Genomic DNA, 18652 nt, shown 5'->3' on the forward strand with positions numbered 1-18652 from the left:
AAACTTCATATTGCTTGGTCCAACAAATTGACACAAAATGTGCGTACAAAAGAGACAGAACAGACGACCTCACGATAAAGTGTGTACCGGTCCAAGTGTTAGCATGGTGCACTTTTTAACAATCGTGCAAACACTTTTGCCAGAGTGGAATGCAAAGGAAACTAATGAGCACCCAAATCCTTCACGTGCAACTCTTTTACACAAGGTTGAGGCAAATGGAAAAACTCGCTGACCAAACTATTAAAAAAAACAGCGTGTGGATGATGTCTTAATAGATAACAAGTATCATGTAGTAGCTAATTTCTAAAGGTTCTCCTTTATTCTGATTTGACAAATATTTCACAGCCTGTGAGGAGATTCGAGTGCCTGCCTGCATGACTGGAATCGCCTACTCCTCGACCATCGTCCCAAGCTTGACTGGTCTGAGTCAAGATGACGTTGCCGCCAGTCTGGAAAGCTTCTCCCTGATCTTGGACAATGCCTGCAGCGCTTACTTCCGTCCCTACATGTGCTCCCTCTTCCTGCCACCTTGCGGAAGTAAGGCCATCGCACCCTGCCAGGAACTATGCCTGAAAGCAGTCAATGATTGCTCCAGTACATTAGCGGGGTCATTCTCGCAGGGACAGGTGACCGCATTGAGAGATGCATGTTCTTCAATGCCGAGTGAGGCAGATGACTTCAGCGAATGTTACAACGGTAGTTTAGCTTAATTTCCTTTCTCCTTCAAAGTTGTCTGAACCTAATTTTGTATTCCTGCAGTGGGCCTGATTACATGAAACTGTTTCATAGCTTTACAATAACTTTGCCAAGTCTTTTTGCATTAAAGAAGATGCGTTGCATGTTGTGGCCGAGCTGTCTAGTTCACCCGACCCAAGCTCTGGTGTTGTCAGCAGCAGAGTGTGAGTTTGAATCCCAGTCATGACACTTGTGCCCTTGAGCAAGGCACTTAACCATAATTGCTTTGTAAAAGTTGGGAAGGTTCCGCTTTCTGCTCTACCAGCCAGGCTCCCAGTGCATGATACCTATGCCTGTAGGGTTAACAGCCTAAAATCATGTAGCCGTCACCTTGAAGTGGCTCTAGTCATCGTCAGTCTCCTGCCTTGTCGAAACCTTGAGACCAATTGAGAACTCACTCCGTGGTAATGCAGTTAACAACTATCCTATAAGCTAAAGTAGTAGTCCCAGCTAATTTTCTACCTTCCGCCCAGGTAGTAGTTAAAAAGCAGGACAGTTCTTCTCAGAACTGAGAAGTCTCCCAAAAAATCTGAAAAATCTACATAAATAGCAAGACAGTTCTCTAAAGAACAAACTCTACCTAGCAAGTAGATATACACATGGCGTTACCGCAAACCGAATATATATTGATACCTCACCATGCATTGCTTTAAATCATATATAATCAATCTCTTGTTATTGTTTTCTTCGCAGTAAACGAAGTCTCAGTAGATGAAGTCGTCAGTCAAACTATTTTGGGCATCACCATGAAGTCTGTTGGATGTACCTACAACTTTCTGCCAGCATTCCAGCCCAAGTGGTTTACTCCTGAGGGAGTTGAAATCATGGATGGTAAGAATTACGCAAGATTATTTTGAACTTTGAAAGCGGGGAGCGGGGCAGTGCTTATGAAAATTTTGAAGTGATTTTAGTTTGATGTATTCTTTCCTTCATTTTTCATTTTTCAAAAACCCCAAAAAGGTCATTTTTATAACAATAATAATAATAGATGTTAAATTTATAATAATAATAATGTTGCTGATTTTTATTGATGCAAGTGGAACAGGTATATCAATGTGCAAAAAATTCCAAACACAAAATTTAGAATTTGTGACACAACAAATGTAGAATAGTTTACAATCTGAATGCCTCATGATTATACAGTTCATAGTGCAGTAACAATCCTCCAGAGAAACTTGTACTGCCAAGAATATAAAAATCCTGCCAGAACAGCAAATATATATTTAATTTTCTTGATTATATACTGACAAGTACCCTTTATTATTATCGGTGAACTCCCAGATGTTAATTCCCCCATCAAAGTCAACCATGTGTCAGACAGCGTCACCGAACTTTCCATCAGCGATTTCACTGACTCATTTGTCACCGGCACCTATGTTTGCACTGGTGCCCATGAAGATTCAGCCGTTCCAGTTGTAATTGGTGATGCCACTAACATGGACAACACTACTATACCTGACGTGCCAGACCAATCATGTAAGAATAAAGGGAGACTTTTATTTTATTAAGGTACACATGTACATTTTTTTAAAATTTTTTTTGCATTTTCAAACTCAACGTCTTTTGGACTGACATTGTTGATATTTCCAGTATGTTGCAATTTGATGGGATATCCAAACACGACACAGTAATAAAATAATTATAAAAACATGTAACGCGCACATGTTCTCCCTGCTGGGTGCAAGGTGCAGTGAAACAAAAAACAAAAATGAAAAAGAACAGACACAACACAACAGAATTTGGGCTGAATGGGTCATCAAAGTTGCATAAGAATAATGAAAGAAAAACATCCGTGTCGCATTACTTTGTGTGCTTTCAGATGCATAGTAAAAGGCAACATGTGGTAAACACTAGCACAAGCAGTTGCAGGAGTGGGATGCAACCCTGATACCCTCCGACTCATTGCATCCAATGTTTGCAAAGTAGCCACTATAGGCATCCCATTCTCTCACTTACTCACTTACCATTTCATGAAACTCAAGAGTCAAATGGAATGTTGACATTTAAAAATGTTGGCTGTCAAAACTCTGAAAAAGACTATATCAATAATACCTTGCCTTAACATGCAGGAGCTTACATATCTGATTTGTTACGAAATATTTCACAGCCTGTGAGGAGATCCGAGTGCCTGCCTGCATGACTGGAATTGCCTACTCCTCGACTCAAATCCCAAACTTAGTTGCCGAGAATCAAGACTTTGCTGAGTCCCTAATGGAAAGTTTTTCCCCCATCTTGGACAACGCCTGCAGCGCTTACCTCCGACCCTACATCTGCTCCCTCTTCCTGCCACCCTGCGGAAAGAGGGCCGTCGCACCATGCCAGGAGCTGTGCCTGAAAGCAGTCGATGGCTGCTCTGGGCCAATTACAGAGTCTTTGAGAGAGTCGTGTTCTTCATTGCCAAAAGAGTCAGATGACCTCATCGAATGTTACAATGGTAGTTAGCGCAATGTCCTGTTTTCTTTAAAATTGTCTCATTCTATTTGCCTGGGTCCTGCGGTTTACCCCAGTTCATAAAACGCTTAACAATTTCTTTTATCTCTCAAATTAATCAGTCAATTATCTCTCAAATCTATTCCGTTTGAAATTGATCTCTTCACATTGATTCGTTCACAGTTAATGAAGACACCATCATGAACAACACTACTATACCTGATGAGGGACCAGTCATAACAGATCAATCATGTAAGAAAAATGGGTTGGAGAAATGAAGTTTTGTTTACAACTTCTATTCAATAATAAAATCCAAATAATAGGTTCTGGATTTACAATACAATTTCCAGGCAACCAGTTCCAGACATCTTTAAAAAGGGACACCATTCAGATGTCAGTTTTCACATAATGTTCTACCAGCAAGACACTGGTTAGAACCAATTTTTCTTGTTGCTATAGAAAAATTCCTCTTGCATTCAAACAGTTGACCAGAAACTTCATATTGCTTGGTCCAACAAATTGACACAAAATGTGCGTACAAAAGAGACAGAACAGACGACCTCACAATAAAGTGTGTACCGGTCCAAGTGTTAGCATGGTGCACATTTTAACAATCGTGCAAACACTTTTGCCAGAGTGGAATGCAAATGAAACTAATGAGCACCCAAATCCTTCACGTGCAACTCTTTTACACGAGGTGAGGCAAATGGAAAAACTCGCTGACCAAACTATTAAAAAAAACAGCGTGTGGATGATGTCTTAATAGATAACAAGTATCATGTAGTAGCTAAATTCTAAAGGTTCTCCTTTATTCTGATTTGAAAAATATTTCACAGCCTGTGAGGAGATTCGAGTGCCTGCCTGCATGACTGGAATCGCCTACTCCTCGACCATCGTCCCAAGCTTGACTGGTCTGAGTCAAGATGCCGTTGCCGCCAGTCTGGAAAGCTTCTCCCTGATCTTGGACAATGCCTGCAGCGCTTACTTCCGTCCCTACATGTGCTCCCTCTTCCTGCCACCTTGCGGAAGTAAGGCCATCGCACCCTGCCAGGAACTATGCCTGAAAGCAGTCAATGATTGCGCCAGTACATTAGCGGGGTCATTCTCGCAGGGACAGGTGACCGCATTGAGAGATGCATGTTCTTCAATGCCGAGTGAGGCAGATGACTTCAGCGAATGTTACAACGGTAGTTTAGCGCAATTTCCTTTCTTCTTCAAAGTTTTCTGAACTTAATTTTGTAGTCCTGCAGTGGGCCTGATTACATGAAACTGTTCCATTGCTTTACAATAACTTTGCCAAGTCTTTTTGCATTAAAGAAGATGCGTTGCGTGTTGTGGCCGAGCTGTCTAGTTCACCCGACCCAAGCTCTGGTGTTGTCAGCAGCAGAGTGTGAGTTTGAATCCCAGTCATGACACTTGTGCCCTTGAGCAAGGCACTTGACCATAATTGCTTTGTAAAAGTTGGGAAGGTTCCGCTTTCTGCTCTACCAGCCAAGCTCCCAGTGCATGATACCTATGCCTGTAGGCTAACCCTGTGACAGTTGTTCAGGGTTAACAGCCTAAAATCATGTAGCCGTCACCTTGAAGTGGCTCTAGTCATCTCAGTCTCCTGCCTTGTCGAAACCTTGAGACCAATTGAGAACAGGTAGTAGTTAAAAAGCAGGACAGTTCTCAGAACTGAGAAGTCTCCCAAAAAATCTGAAAAATCTACATAAATAGCAAGACAGTTCTCTAAAGAATAAACTTTACCTAGCAAGTAGATATACACATGGCGTTACCGCAAACCGAATATATATTGATACCTCACCATGCATTGCTTCAAATCATATATAATAAATCTCTTGTTATTGTTTTCTTCGCAGTAAACGAAGTCTCAGTAGATGAAGTCGTCAGTCAAACTATTTTGGGCATCACCATGAAGTCTGTTAGGTGTACCTACAACTTTCTGCCAGCGTTCCAGCCCAAGTGGTTTACTCCTGAGGGACTTGAAATCACGGACGGTAAGAATTAAGCAAGATTATTTTGAACTTTGAAAGCAGGGAGCGGGGCAGTGCTTATGAAAATTTTGAAGTGATTTTAGTTTGATGTATTCTTTCCTTCATTTCCATTTTTCAAAAACCCCAAAAAGGTCATTTTTATAACAATAATAATAATAGATGTTAAATTTATAATATAATAATGTTGCTGATTTTTATTGATGCAAGTGGAACAGGTATATCAATGTGCAAAAAATTCCAAACACAAAATTTAGAATTTGTGACACAACAAGTGTAGAATAGTTTACAATCTGAACGCCTCATGATTATACAGTTCATAGTGCAAACAATCCTCCAGAGAAACTCGTATTGCCAAGAATATTAAAATCCTGCAGAACAGCAAATATATATTTAATTTTCTTGATTATTAACTGACAAGTACCCTTTATTATTATCGGTGAACTCCCAGATGTTAATTCCCCCATCAAAGTCAACCATGTGTCAGACAGCGTCACCGAACTTTCCATCAGCGATTTCACTGACTCATTTGTCACCGGCACCTATGTTTGCACTGGTGCCCATGAAGATTCAGCCGTTCCAGTTGTAATTGGTGATGCCACTAACATGGACAACACTACTATACCTGACATACCAGACCAATCATGTAAGAATAAAGGGAGACTTTTATTTTATTAAGATACACATTTTATTTTTTTTGCATTTTCAAACTCAACGTCTTTTGGACTGACATTGTTGATATTTCCAGTATGTTGCAATTTGATGGGATATCCAAACACGACACAGTAATAAAATAATTATAAAAACATGTAACGTGCACATGTTCTCCCTGCTGGGTGCAAGGTGCAGTGAAACAAAAAACAAAAATGAAAAAGAACAGACACAACACAACAGAATTTGGGCTGAATGGGTCATCGAAGTTGCAAGAGAATAATGAAAGAAAAACATCCGTGTTGCATTACTTTGTGTGCTTTCAGATGCATAGTAAAAGGCAACATGTGGTAAACACTAGCACAAGCAGTTGCAGGAGTGGGATGCAACCCTGATACTCTCCGACTCATTGCATCCAATGTTTGCAAAGTAGCCACTAGTAAAAGGCTTCAGCTGAAGTATTTTATTAATTGAGTAAAAAGTTACCTCTCAGCTCTCCATTGCTCTTTACCAAGTAAGTTTTTATGCTAACAATTATTTTGAGTAATTACCAATAGTGTCTCTGCCTTAAAAAAGAGATTTCGCCATGTTGCTACCGCTGCACCTCACCTAATAGGTGAAAGTCATTCATTGTTTTGTTTTTCATTTTCTCTTTTCTCTTTTTTCATTCAGGGAACTGTTCTTTATTTGAATTTGTCTGCAATAACCGTGAATGTATTTCCAGCACCCTAGTCTGTGATAACAACTACGATTGTGGTAAGAGCATAAAGCATCTTCTGCATTACGGTTGGGGTTAAGGTTTTTATTTATTTCTGTGGTTATTTTAGGTGTGGTGTGGGTTCGACTCCCACCCGAGTAATATGCCTGTGATTTTTTTTATTCATTTTTTTTCTCCCAGAATTTAAAAAAGTACTGAGTATACAGCGTTAACACACATCGATGTATATTGGTAAAAACCAAAATGAATATTCTTTATCCCCGATGCAAATTTAACATCTGTTAATTGTGACGTATTAGTTGACAATATTTGTTCGATGGGACAGCCATCACCTGGTCACCTTTTCCACCTTCCCTCTCACTGGCTTGGTAGTTTTTTATTTTTTGAATTTATACTTTTATGTTCCATATTATATTTTTAATTCATGCATTTAACTTTGATTCACTAATTATTTTTTTTGCAAAGAAAAACTAACAACTATCATATCATGACAAAACATACAAAATAATTTTTGAAAAACCAACTGGTTCTTCACTGCTTGATTAGCGCTTGATTGTAAGCGCCGATTCTTCGCTCACAGCTTAGCAGAGTCATGACATTTTGGCCACAATACTTAAATTCTTCTTCCTGTTTTCTCTTGTACAAGCTGACGAGAGTGACGAGGCCGAGGAGTTATGCAAGACGTCTTCATCGGGCTGCTCTGTTGACGAACACGCCTGCCTACTAAGTGGGGAGTGCCTGAAGGCGGTGTATTGGTGCGATGGCAAGTTCGACTGCGCTGATAACTCAGATGAAAAGAACTGCTGTAAGTCGTCATGCATTATGCAGGAAAGCTTCATAAAAGAAAGAGGATGGAATAATACATCCTATTTCCTCTTAGCCAACTCACACCTGTTATCTCCATGTAATTCCTTTTAAAAACAGTGAACCCTAATCTAATTGTTATTGGATCAAGAAAAACCAGTAGTTCTGATTTCTGATTGTTTTTTTTACCCTAATCAGAAAAATAGCAGGAAAAGTCTATTAAAGCCTGCACCATGTGTACCTTTAGGTCAGTCCTTCTCAACTAAATTGTCCTACTTTTTTCAAAGGAAAGAATCGTGCCTGTATAATACGGTTTATGGCTTATTAAAAAAAAATCATAAATTTGCGGTCCCACGACCGAATTGCCATCTGAATTTACATTTTTAAAGGACATTCAAATCACACAAAATAAAAGATAATCAAACACTTTTTACAAAGGAGAACATTTGACATCAAAATTAGGCTTTACAATTTAAAATTTTAAAATGGTAATGCTATAAAACATGAATTCAATTTGTTACTTTTTATGTAGCCCTTCTTCTGGTGGTGACACCTGTGAATGTGAGTCAAGTTTCCTCAACTCGGATTGATGTGTCGTTGGAGTGCTCCTCACTGTTTGTCTACCATACCGTACAGGAAAAACCGGCGTGGATAACTGCAGATGGAGATACCATTGCAGCTGGTCAGTCGTTGGCTTAAAACCCCAGCTCCTACAATTAATTTTTTTCAATTCAAGTACTTTTAACATGTTAGTTTTACTGTATATATCTGCATTTATGAAGGATTAAAACAATTGAATGGTTCCAAAAACCCAAAGTACACTTTTTTGAAACTTTGCATAGTGGTTCTATTGGTTCCTACACAACTCTATAGAGATTTTGCATATGGTGTCACCGCAAACTTCACCTTATTGTGTACATGTTTGTACTGTGTGTGATGCATTGGATGCTCGTTGTTAGATCTATCATTAAAAGTCTTTAAGTGTTCTTCTCACACTTCAAGGTCTTGTTTTTCATTACTTCATATTTATTTTTATATTATGTTTAACTGGTAAGACATTTGCTGTGGATTGTTTCACAGGATTTAAGACAGTACTTAAAAAACTAGTGTATGGGTTAATACTATTCCTAATTTGTTGTACTTCAAAAGGTTCCAGTTTACTGAACACCCGTGTGGAATATGTCAACGATTTCACAAGCCGTCTTATCATCGAGGGTTACACTGATGAAGCCAATGGAGGCATTTATGTTTGCGGCGTTTACAGTTTTGCAAAGTCAACTCTTCTGGGCGATCTGAATCCCAAGCAAATCGGAGAAAGTATGTACTTTTGTTTTGAGAATAAGTTTGCCTGTCCTAAATTGTTTTTTTAAAAGGTGTCACTTATGGAATATTTAACTGAGGTTGACATTTCATTGTTGGTAGTTAAATTTCACCAGCCTTTCATTAGATACATGTATATGACTGACCTAAGTACTGCTGACCTAAACATTTTCTAAGAAAATATTGCTGCCCTGAGATTCTTCTCAGGGAAAAATTGCTGCCCATTAAAACAATTTTGTAGAAAATAGCGCCGCCCTCAAAGTTTTCATTAGGAAATCCTGCTGCCCTAAAAATTTTCTTAGGGAAATATTGCTAATAAAATCTCCCTATTCGTTTTAAATGACCAAATATCTTGCTCGACGAGGTTAAGGAAAATGACAAATATTGGGTTGTTTGTTTACAGACTGTGAGGAGATTCGAGTCTCAGCCTGCATGACTGGAATCGGCTACTCCTCGACCTACATCCCGAGCATCATTGGCCTGAACCAAGATGAGGTTGAGACCCTCATGGAGAGTTTCTCCCTCATCTTGGATAACGCCTGCAGTGCTTACTTCCGTCCCTACATGTGCTCCCTCTACTTGCCACCATGTGGAGAGAAGGCCATTATACCCTGCCAGGAGTTGTGTCTGAAAGCAGTCAATGAATGCGCCAGTACTTTAGCGGGGTCGTTCTCGCAGACGGAGGTGACCGCCTTGAGAGACGCGTGTGCCTCAATGCCGAGTGAGGCAGATGACTCCAGCGAATGTTACAACGGTAGTTCGCGCTCTTTCTTTTATTTTCTTCAAAGTTGTGTTGTGGGTGTGAAGCCCACTTTACTAAAGCATTAATGCCCTTTGAAATGAACCAATGAAAAGTGGGGTTGCATGGCCGAGCGGATGTTGGTGTTTCTGTTCAGCAGAGTGTGGGTTTGAATCCTGTTTGTGACACTTGTGTTCATGAGCAAGACACTTTAATTGCTTCTCTCCATCCAGGGGTAAATTGGTACCTGTGGGGGCAGAGATCGCTCTTGTGATTGATTTAGCCGAGTAGCGCATTTGTTGCACAAGGCTGTATACTCCCGAGGGAGGTGAGATGGTTTAAGGAATGAAAAGGCCCAGTGATTAGAGGTATTAATAATGGAAGCACTTTGAGACACAGTGTAAAAAAGCGATATATAAAAGACTGAATATTATTATTACTATTACTTGATGAAAGTACATTCGACTATGGGAAGTTGCAAAGCCCATGAATCATCCCTCAATGTATGTTTTGGGATTTTTCAAATTAATCTTCTTGACGTTGTTTTGTTTGCAGTGAACGAAGTTTCAGTGGAAGAGCTCAGAAGCTATACGTCACTCGGTCGCACCGATATGTACGTTAATTGTCACTACAACCTTCTCCCGGTGGTCCAGCCCAAATGGTTCAACCCTGATGGAGTTGAAATCACAGATGGTAAGAAGCTTGTTGGATTATTTGTATACGTGGCCGAGCGGATAAGAGCACCGAACTCGAGCTCTGGTGTTTCTGTTCAGTAGAATGTGGGTTCCAATCCTGGTCTTGACCCTTGTGTCCTTGAGCAAGACACTAAACAATAAGCTTCTCTCCACCCAGATGTAAATGGGTACCTTGTGAGGGCAGAGTTGGTTCTTGTGATTGATAAGCTTAGTGCGCTACATATTTGGCAGCACATGCTGTATATACTCCACAGGGAGCTGAGAAGGTTTAGGATTTAAGATTCTTCTTTTTTACCTGTGAAATCCCAGATTATACTTCCCGTATCAAAGTCCACCACTTCTCGGACAATGTCACAGCACTTTCCATCAGAGAGTTTACCGACTCCGTCGACGCCGGTACCTATGTCTGCACTGGTTCCCATGAAGATTCAGCCGTCCCAGTTTTAATCGGTGATACCACTAATATGGACAACACTACTGTATCCGATGAGGGACCAGATCATTCATGTAAGAATAAAGGGCTGTATTTATGAAGTTTGATTTTTTTTCTTCTTTTTTTTTCTTTTCATATTTACCCTGGGGAGACCTCTCACTTACAGGGATTTGGGTACTTTTTGTAACACAAACCACAATGTCCACAGATTTACTTTAAACTTACACCGTTTGAAGATAATGAAAGTAGAAAGCGTACCTTGGGCAGCGGAGGGCTTTACCATTTCATAGCTGGAGGGGTGTTGTGTTGAAAGAAATCATTAAACAATTATAATTTTTGAAGTTATTTTACTTTTTGACCAAAAAGTGTTGATGTTTTTGAACGAAAAGGTATTTATGAATGGGAATCAAAGTGTATTGAATCGGTTTTCAACTAGTGGTTTAGACCTGCCGAGGCCTGGTTCTTGATAATTTACCTTGACTTCGTCTCGGTAAAATTATCAAGAACGAGGCCTCGTTGGGATTTAACCACTAGTTGAAAACCTCTTCACCACACATTGATTCCCTTATTGATATATATATATATGCATAAAAACTAAATGATTGAGAGCATGTATACCATGTGTACATCTAGGTCAGCCCTTGTACTACTAATGTTCTTACTTGTTTTTCAATGATCAAAATATCTTGCCTGAACAATTATAGTTTGTTCTGATTTTCGAAATGTTTTTCAACAGCCTGTGAGGAGATCCGAGTGCCTGCCTGCATGACTGGAATAGCCTACTCCTCGACCTTCGTCCCAAGCCTCACAGGCCTGAACCAAGATCAGGTTGCAGCCAATTTGGAAAACTTCTCCCTCATCTTGGAAAATGCCTGCAGCGCTTACTTCCGTCCCTACATGTGCTCCCTCTACTTGCCACCCTGTGGAGAGAAGGCGGTCGTACCCTGCCAGGAGCTATGCCTGAAAGCAGTCAATGATTGCGCCAGTACATTAGCAGGATCATTCTCCTATCAGGAGGTTTTTGCATTGAGAGAGTCCTGTGCCTCAATGCCGAGTGAGGCAGATGGCTCCAGCGAATGTTACAATGGTAGTTGGCTCCCTTTCTTACATTTTTCTTCAAAGTTGTTTTGTTCTTATTCTGTATAATGATAATGATAATAACAATCGTTGCGGTACCCGCTGCCAAAACATAGGATTCGAACTGCCTCTAGCTGCTGGGCAACCTCGGTAGTCTATTTGGTAAGACACTGCTCTAGAATTGCAAGGGTCGTGGGTTCGAATCCCACCCGAGTAACATGCCTGTGATATTTTTTCACAGGACTCGGGAAAGTACTGATCTATACAGTGCTAACACACATTGGTGTATGGGTAAAAACCAAAATTAATATTCTTTATCCCCGATGCAAATTTAACATCTATGATAATAACAAGCCAAATGCATAGAACGCAAATCAGAACTGAAGGAAAATTTCATCGTGCTGCACAGATTTGGAAAAAGAGGACAAACAACCAAAAACAGAACTGCAGAAACAGGCTTGAAATTTCATTTTATAGAAAGTGGTGTCCTCTCCGTTTGCAAATAATATTGCAGCCAGAGGTTGGTACCCGCTGCAAATCGTGAAAGGATTCAACGTTCTTGTGAAAATACTGTGACAATTTCTTGTGACAGTTACTTGCTGTTTCTTTAGACACTGTGTTCACGATGAAACTTCCACGTTTTATTGGATCTGTCGTTATAATTTTGCATATAAATAAACATGTTCACAAAAAACAATCACTGACCTTACCTTTAAAGTTCTGATGCCCATCCATTATCTCCCAACGTATGTTTTTTTTTTTCTTCATAAATTAATCGCTTGACTTTGTTTTGTTCGCAGTGAACGAAGTTTCAGTTGATGAAGTTGGCAGTGATATAAATTACGGCTTCACCGCTAAGTACGCGCATTGTAACTACAACCTTCTGCCAGTGCTCCAGCCCAAGTGGTTGAATCGTGAAGGAGTTGAAATCACAGATGGTAAGAAGCAAGATTGTTTCAAAACTTGTTTAGCTTTACTTCACATATAATGAACTGGGTGCCTTCCTCTTACATAAAGCATTTGAAAGCACACAACTTCGTGTGACAAGGGTGTTTTTCTTTCCATTGTTCTCTTGAAAAAGAGAACTTGAAAATCCTAATAAACCAGCCAATGTGTGTTTTTCTTTTTAGTGACTTCATAAATACAATCGTCCTTTATGTTTTAACTCTTAGATGTCACCTCCCGCATCAGAGTTATCCACAGGTCCGATAGCATCACAGCTCTCATCATTAATGAATTCACCGACTCGGTCGATGCCGGTACCTATGTTTGTACCGGTGCCAGGGAAGATTCAGCCGTCCCAGTTGTAATCGGAGATGTCACTAACATGCGTAACACTTCTCGCTTTGATCTATGGACGGGCATGCCAGAACCAACATGTAAGGAAACTTACTTATTCACTTAGCTGATTAGGACTGATTAGGACTTAGCTGATTAGGACTGGGTATCCCTTGGCCTCCTTGGAACATTGTCCCCATTCAGGTCTATTTATTGCTAAATCCTCTGCCTCATGGGTGGAATGTTGGCATCATCCTGAATTTGCGCCTTCCAGCGCAATGATGGGCGTTCTCGTCTGAGTGGTGTGCCGAAGTTATTGTAGAGGGGAGGGAAAAAGCAGTGTTCTTGTTTACCACAATGTTTTTTACCACCAACAGCACTGCATTGCTTGTTACCGAGTAATGTTTTTGCGAATAATTATTTTTACTAATTACTAACTAATGGTGTTCAGTGCCTTTAAAGGCAGTGGACACTATTGGTAATTGCTCAAAATATTTATGAGCATAAAACCTTATTTGGTAACGAGTAATGGGGAGATGTTGATAGTATAAAACTTTGTGAGAAACGGCTCTCTCTGAAGTGAAGTAGATTTCGAGAAAGCAGTAATTTTCCACAAATTTGATTTCGAGACCTCAGATTTAATCAAGCATCTGAAAGCACACAACTTCGTGTGACAAGGGTGTTTTTTCTTTCATTATTATCTAGCAACTTCAACGACCAGGTTTGTTATTTTATGCATATGTTGAGATACACCAAGTGAGCAGACTGGTCTTTGACAATTACTAATGGTGTCCAGTGTCTTTAACCACCACAGCTTGGGGTTTGGCTGCGGCTTGGGGTTTGGCTGCTGCTTGGGGTTTGGCTGCGGCTTGGGGTTTGGCTGCGGCTTGGGCTCTGCCTGTTTGGAGACCAACACGGACAAAAAATTTTTTCTTCTAAAAAACTAACAGCTGCTAAGCCCAAGCCCAAGGCGTGGTTTCAAAAAAACTATTTGACCTAATAATTCTTTCTCGACCTTAACCCTCAGCTTGTGAGGAGATTCGAATTCCAGAATGCTCCAAGGGTCTTGATTACTCATCCGCCTACCCCAGGAGCTCGTTAATGACCCAAGACGACGTTCTGAGCAGCTTCGCCATCTTCTCTTCCTTCTTCAACGCCGACTGCAGTCCATACTTCCGCCCCTACATATGTTCATTGTACTTCCCACCGTGCCGAGGGGGGCGAGGAATTCTTCCATGCAGAGAGATGTGTCTTAAGGCAACGTCGGAGTGTGAGGAGATACTTATTTCAGATCCGGGGGATGTCATAGCATCGATGAGGGAGTCCTGCAAAGACTTGCCCAGCGAGTCCGATCCTTCAAGTCAATGTTACTATGGTACTCATCATTTTTGTGGTTTCCTCTCTCTTATGTCCATTATCAAGAATATACATTTTGGTTTTACCGATATACACAGATGTGTGTTAGCACTGTATACTCGATATTTTCTCAAGCTCTAGAGTTGCAACGGTCGTGGGTTCAAATCCCGCCTGTGGTTTGTTTACATAGCTCGGGAAAGTACTGAGTATTCAGTGCTTACACACATTGGTGTATGGGTACAGGACTAGGGAAAGTACTGAGTATACAGTGCTAACACACATCGGTGTATGGGTACAGGACTCTGGAAAGTACTGAGTATACAGTGCTAACACACATCAGTGTATGGGTACAGGACTAGGGAAAGTACTGAGTGTACAGTGCTAACACACATCGGTGTATGGGTACAGGACTCTGGAAAGTACTGAGTATACAGTGCTAACACACATCGGTGTATGGGTACAGGACTAGGGAAAGTACTGAGTATACAGTGCTAACACACATCGGTGTATGGGTACAGGACTAGGGAAAGTACTGAGTATACAGTGCTAACACACATCGGTGTATGGGTACAGGACTAGGGAAAGTACTGAGTATACAGTGCTAACACACATCGGTGTATGGGTACAGGACTCGGGAAAGTACTGAGTATACAGTGCTAACACACATCGGTGTATGGGTACAGGACTAGGGAAAGTACTGAGTATACAGTGCTAACACACATCGGTGTATGGGTACAGGACTAGGGAAAGTACTGAGTATACAGTGCTAACACACATCGGTGTATGGGTACAGGACTAGGGAAAGTACTGAGTATACAGTGCTAACACACATCGGTTTATGGGTACAGGACTAGGGAAAGTACTGAGTATACAGTGCTAATACACATCGGTGTATGGGTACAGGACTAGGGAAAGTACTGAGTATACAGTGCTAACACACATCGGTTTATGGGTACAGGACTAGGGAAAGTACTGAGCATACAGTGCTAACACACATCGGTGTATGGGTACAGGACTCAGGAAAGTACTGAGTATACAGTGCTAACACACATTGGTGTATGGGTACAGGACTAGGGAAAGTACTGAGTATACAGTGCTAACACACATTGGTGTATGGGTACAGGACTCAGGAAAGTACTGAGTATTCAGTGCTAATACACATCGGTGTATGGGTACAGGACTAGGGAAAGTACTGAGTATTCAGTGCTAATACACATCGGTGTATGGGTACAGGACTAGGGAAAGTACTGAGTATACAGTGCTAATACACATCGGTGTATGGGTACAGGACTAGGGAAAGTACTGAGTATACAGTGCTTACACACATCGGTGTATAGGTACAGGACTCTGGAAAGTACTGAGTATACAGTGCTAACACACATCGGTGTATGGGTACAGGACTAGGGAAAGTACTGAGTATACAGTGCTTACACACATCGGTGTATGGGTACAGGACTCGGGAAAGTACTGAGTATACAGTGCTAACACACATCGGTGTATGGGTACAGGACTAGGGAAAGTACTGAGTATACAGTGCTAACACACATCGGTGTATGGGTACAGGACTAGGGAAAGTACTGAGTATACAGTGCTAACACACATCGGTGTATGGGTACAGGACTAGGGAAAGTACTGAGTATACAGTGCTAACACACATCGGTGTATGGGTACAGGACTCTGGAAAGTACTGAGTATACAGTGCTAACACACATCGGTGTATGAGTACAGGACTAGGGAAAGTACTGAGTATACAGTGCTTACACACATTGGTGTATGGGTACAGGACTAGGGAAAGTACTGAGTATACAGTGCTAACACACATCGGTGTATGGGTACAGGACTCTGGAAAGTACTGAGTATACAGTGCTAACACACATTGGTGTACATGGGTAAAACTAAAATTAATAATAAACATGATAATATTAATAACACAATCCTTGATTCGAACAGCCTAATTCATCCGCATGTTAATTTATCTATATATTTTTTATTTTTTTTTTTCTTCTTTCAGTGAAAGAGGTTGAAATTGGAGAAATATATGGCGAAGCATCAGAAGATGGTGTTGAAACATACGTTGAGTGTACCTACAACCTTCTTCCCGAACTCCAACCCAAGTGGTCTGGCCCCGACGGCTTAGAAATTGCAGGTAAATATGAAGAAGACAACCTTTCAGTGTACTGGGGTGATAGTTAGTCACAACAAGTAAAGGAATACAAGATAACTCTCACCAAGGTGGCTTATAGCCTTGTTTAGGATAATCAAATCAAGCATGATGAAAGTCAACTTTGGTTTACTTATTGTGCTTTGACTCTTTGAATATAAAACACAGGATTATTTAATATGATTTTGTTTTTTAAAGGATTTTGGTACTTTTTGTAACCCAAAACACAATGTCCACAGATTTACATTAAACTTAAGGATAATGATAGTAGAAAGCGTACCTTGACATATTAGTTGTTGAGGTGCTGTAGTTTTTGAGAAATGAGTAAAACGATGTCATGAAAGTACGTTTTTACATGTTAAAATAATTTTTGTCTCATATGATCACTGTGAGACGAAAATTATTTTCATGACATTGTTTTACGTATTTTTCAAAAACTATACCAACTCAGCAAGTAATATTTTCAGGGAAGCTTTCTACTATCATTATCTTCAAACTATGTAAATTTAGTGTAAATTTTTAGACATTGTGTTTTTTTTCCCTACAAAAAGTACATAGACCCTTCAATGCAAGTTTGCCCCAAACAATGCATAAAGGAACTTTGGGTAAGCCGGACTGCAAGAAGAAAATAACTAAGTTAAACAAAACTGAATGCAGTCTATTTGGGGGTTGTAGTTCTTAAGTTACTACTGTTTTTAAAAGTCTAATTTGACACCTTGTGCACCAAAGGGTTAAAGGTATACCAACTATAATGTGCAGGTCTACTTTTTAAAAATCAAAATGCAATTGTTTTTGTTTTGTTTCTTTGTTAGGTCCACCAGCACGAGTAAGCTCAGTTGAAATCTCTTCCTCCGTCACTCGTTTGAGTATCAGAGATTACGATGCGGCCGTTGATGGAGGAACCTACACATGTCATGGCCGAGACCAGACAGCGTCTGTCGATTTATAAACCTGAACCCGCAGTGAAAACAATCATGAGGTAAAATGCTGATCGAGCAGAAAGCTTAATTACTTATTTAGCTTGAGAAATTACTTCTTTCTCAAAAGATGTGTTACTTCAGAGGGAGCCGTTTCTCACAATTTTGTATACTATCAAAAGCTCTCCATTGCTCGTTACCAAGTAAGTTTTTTATGTTAACAATTATTTTGAGTATAAAGAAAAATTAGTGCCCAGTGCCTTTAAGTTAAACTCATTCAACTCATTTTAAAGTTTCATAGTGCCTTTTGCACCTGCCATTCCCATGAAATATTTGGTTGACCTTTTAGCAGTTGTATTTCCTACCCAGGTTAAAACTCGGGATAACCCGGAGTTGGCAAAACTGATTGTTAATTTTTCCAGGAAAATTTCCTCAAATTCCCTCTTTTTTGTTCTCTTTTTTTTTAACCAGGGAATTCTCTTAGTAATGTGAAAGGGCTTTTGATTTTTTTTTTTTAAATACAAGTGAAGTGAGTTCACCTAATTATTTTTTTAAATGTATGGTAACTTTATTTTTCTTCTTCAGATGATCAGATGAGATGTCTCACCAACGATGTTTGAAATGTTACCATAGAGACGTTTTGCTTCAATAAGAAACAGCTGTACTTATAATAAGCGTTAACTGTACTTTTTTATAATAAAAATATAGAGTCATTTGCCATGATGCCACATGTGTGATGTAGTAAACAGTAAAATGTAGGGGGCTGGGTTTAAACCTTTAAGTCTTGTCTACTAGTTTTTTATAATATTTTTTTTTAAAGTAAAAATAATGTATGGACAAGTGCTGTGATTTGGTTTGGGGAAGGGGGCTTGAGAGGGAGGACAATTTTACAACAGGAGTTTTCATAGAATAGTAAATTCATTGAAGCCTTTAGTTTGTAATAACAAAATTAATTTTGTTATTAAAATTTCTACTGAATATTTGTACTAATGTGAACTTTAAGTGAGCTTTCAGGGTAAAACTAATTACCGATTGAAAAAATAATTATCCTTATATGCTATAAATTAGTGTTTAACAATGTTAATAACAGGGCCCAATTTTTATAAAACCTGAAGCACAGAAAAGTTTTGCTTAAGAAATTTCTGGTTACCATCCAAAATGTCTTCCATTTTCTGCTAAACAGCTTTATGAATTTGGGCCCAGGACATGAACACCAGGTAGTAATAAAAACCTTCTTTAGAACTGCTTTCTGTGTGTGTTTTCTTTATTGTTCTTTTATCACTTGCAATTTTTACTTGTGAAATTAATAAATGAAATGAAATAAAGTAATGTTGAACTTATCAG

General features: G+C 39.7%; 1 protein-coding gene across 8 annotated transcripts in view; it reads left to right on the top strand.

Moving 5' to 3' along the window:
- LOC117295337 overlaps positions 1 to 18648 on the top strand; it is a 32796-nt gene extending 14148 nt beyond the window's left edge. For 5 of the 8 annotated variants that reach the window (XM_033777924.1, XM_033777925.1, XM_033777927.1 and 2 more), the window contains 22 exons: positions 346 to 696; positions 1429 to 1566; positions 2017 to 2211; positions 2843 to 3169; positions 3349 to 3417; positions 4002 to 4352; positions 5028 to 5165; positions 5611 to 5805; positions 6483 to 6566; positions 7175 to 7333; positions 7865 to 8014; positions 8482 to 8649; positions 9056 to 9406; positions 9947 to 10084; positions 10396 to 10593; positions 11256 to 11606; positions 12397 to 12534; positions 12769 to 12975; positions 13902 to 14249; positions 16242 to 16376; positions 17204 to 17370; positions 17894 to 18648. In XM_033777924.1, the coding sequence (XP_033633815.1) occupies positions 346 to 696; positions 1429 to 1566; positions 2017 to 2211; positions 2843 to 3169; positions 3349 to 3417; positions 4002 to 4352; positions 5028 to 5165; positions 5611 to 5805; positions 6483 to 6566; positions 7175 to 7333; positions 7865 to 8014; positions 8482 to 8649; positions 9056 to 9406; positions 9947 to 10084; positions 10396 to 10593; positions 11256 to 11606; positions 12397 to 12534; positions 12769 to 12975; positions 13902 to 14249; positions 16242 to 16376; positions 17204 to 17340 (4328 nt within the window). In that variant the 3' untranslated portion in view covers positions 17341 to 17370; positions 17894 to 18648. The remainder of the gene's footprint in view (positions 1 to 345; positions 697 to 1428; positions 1567 to 2016; positions 2212 to 2842; positions 3170 to 3348; positions 3418 to 4001; positions 4353 to 5027; positions 5166 to 5610; positions 5806 to 6482; positions 6567 to 7174; positions 7334 to 7864; positions 8015 to 8481; positions 8650 to 9055; positions 9407 to 9946; positions 10085 to 10395; positions 10594 to 11255; positions 11607 to 12396; positions 12535 to 12768; positions 12976 to 13901; positions 14250 to 16241; positions 16377 to 17203; positions 17371 to 17893) is intronic. The other 3 variants (XM_033777929.1, XM_033777928.1, XM_033777930.1) reach the window with 3 other exon arrangements.
- The last annotated feature ends 4 nt before the right edge of the window (positions 18649 to 18652 follow it).

This window comes from Asterias rubens, chromosome 10 (assembly GCF_902459465.1).
Source record: "Asterias rubens chromosome 10, eAstRub1.3, whole genome shotgun sequence".
Taxonomy (NCBI): domain Eukaryota; kingdom Metazoa; phylum Echinodermata; class Asteroidea; order Forcipulatida; family Asteriidae; genus Asterias; species Asterias rubens.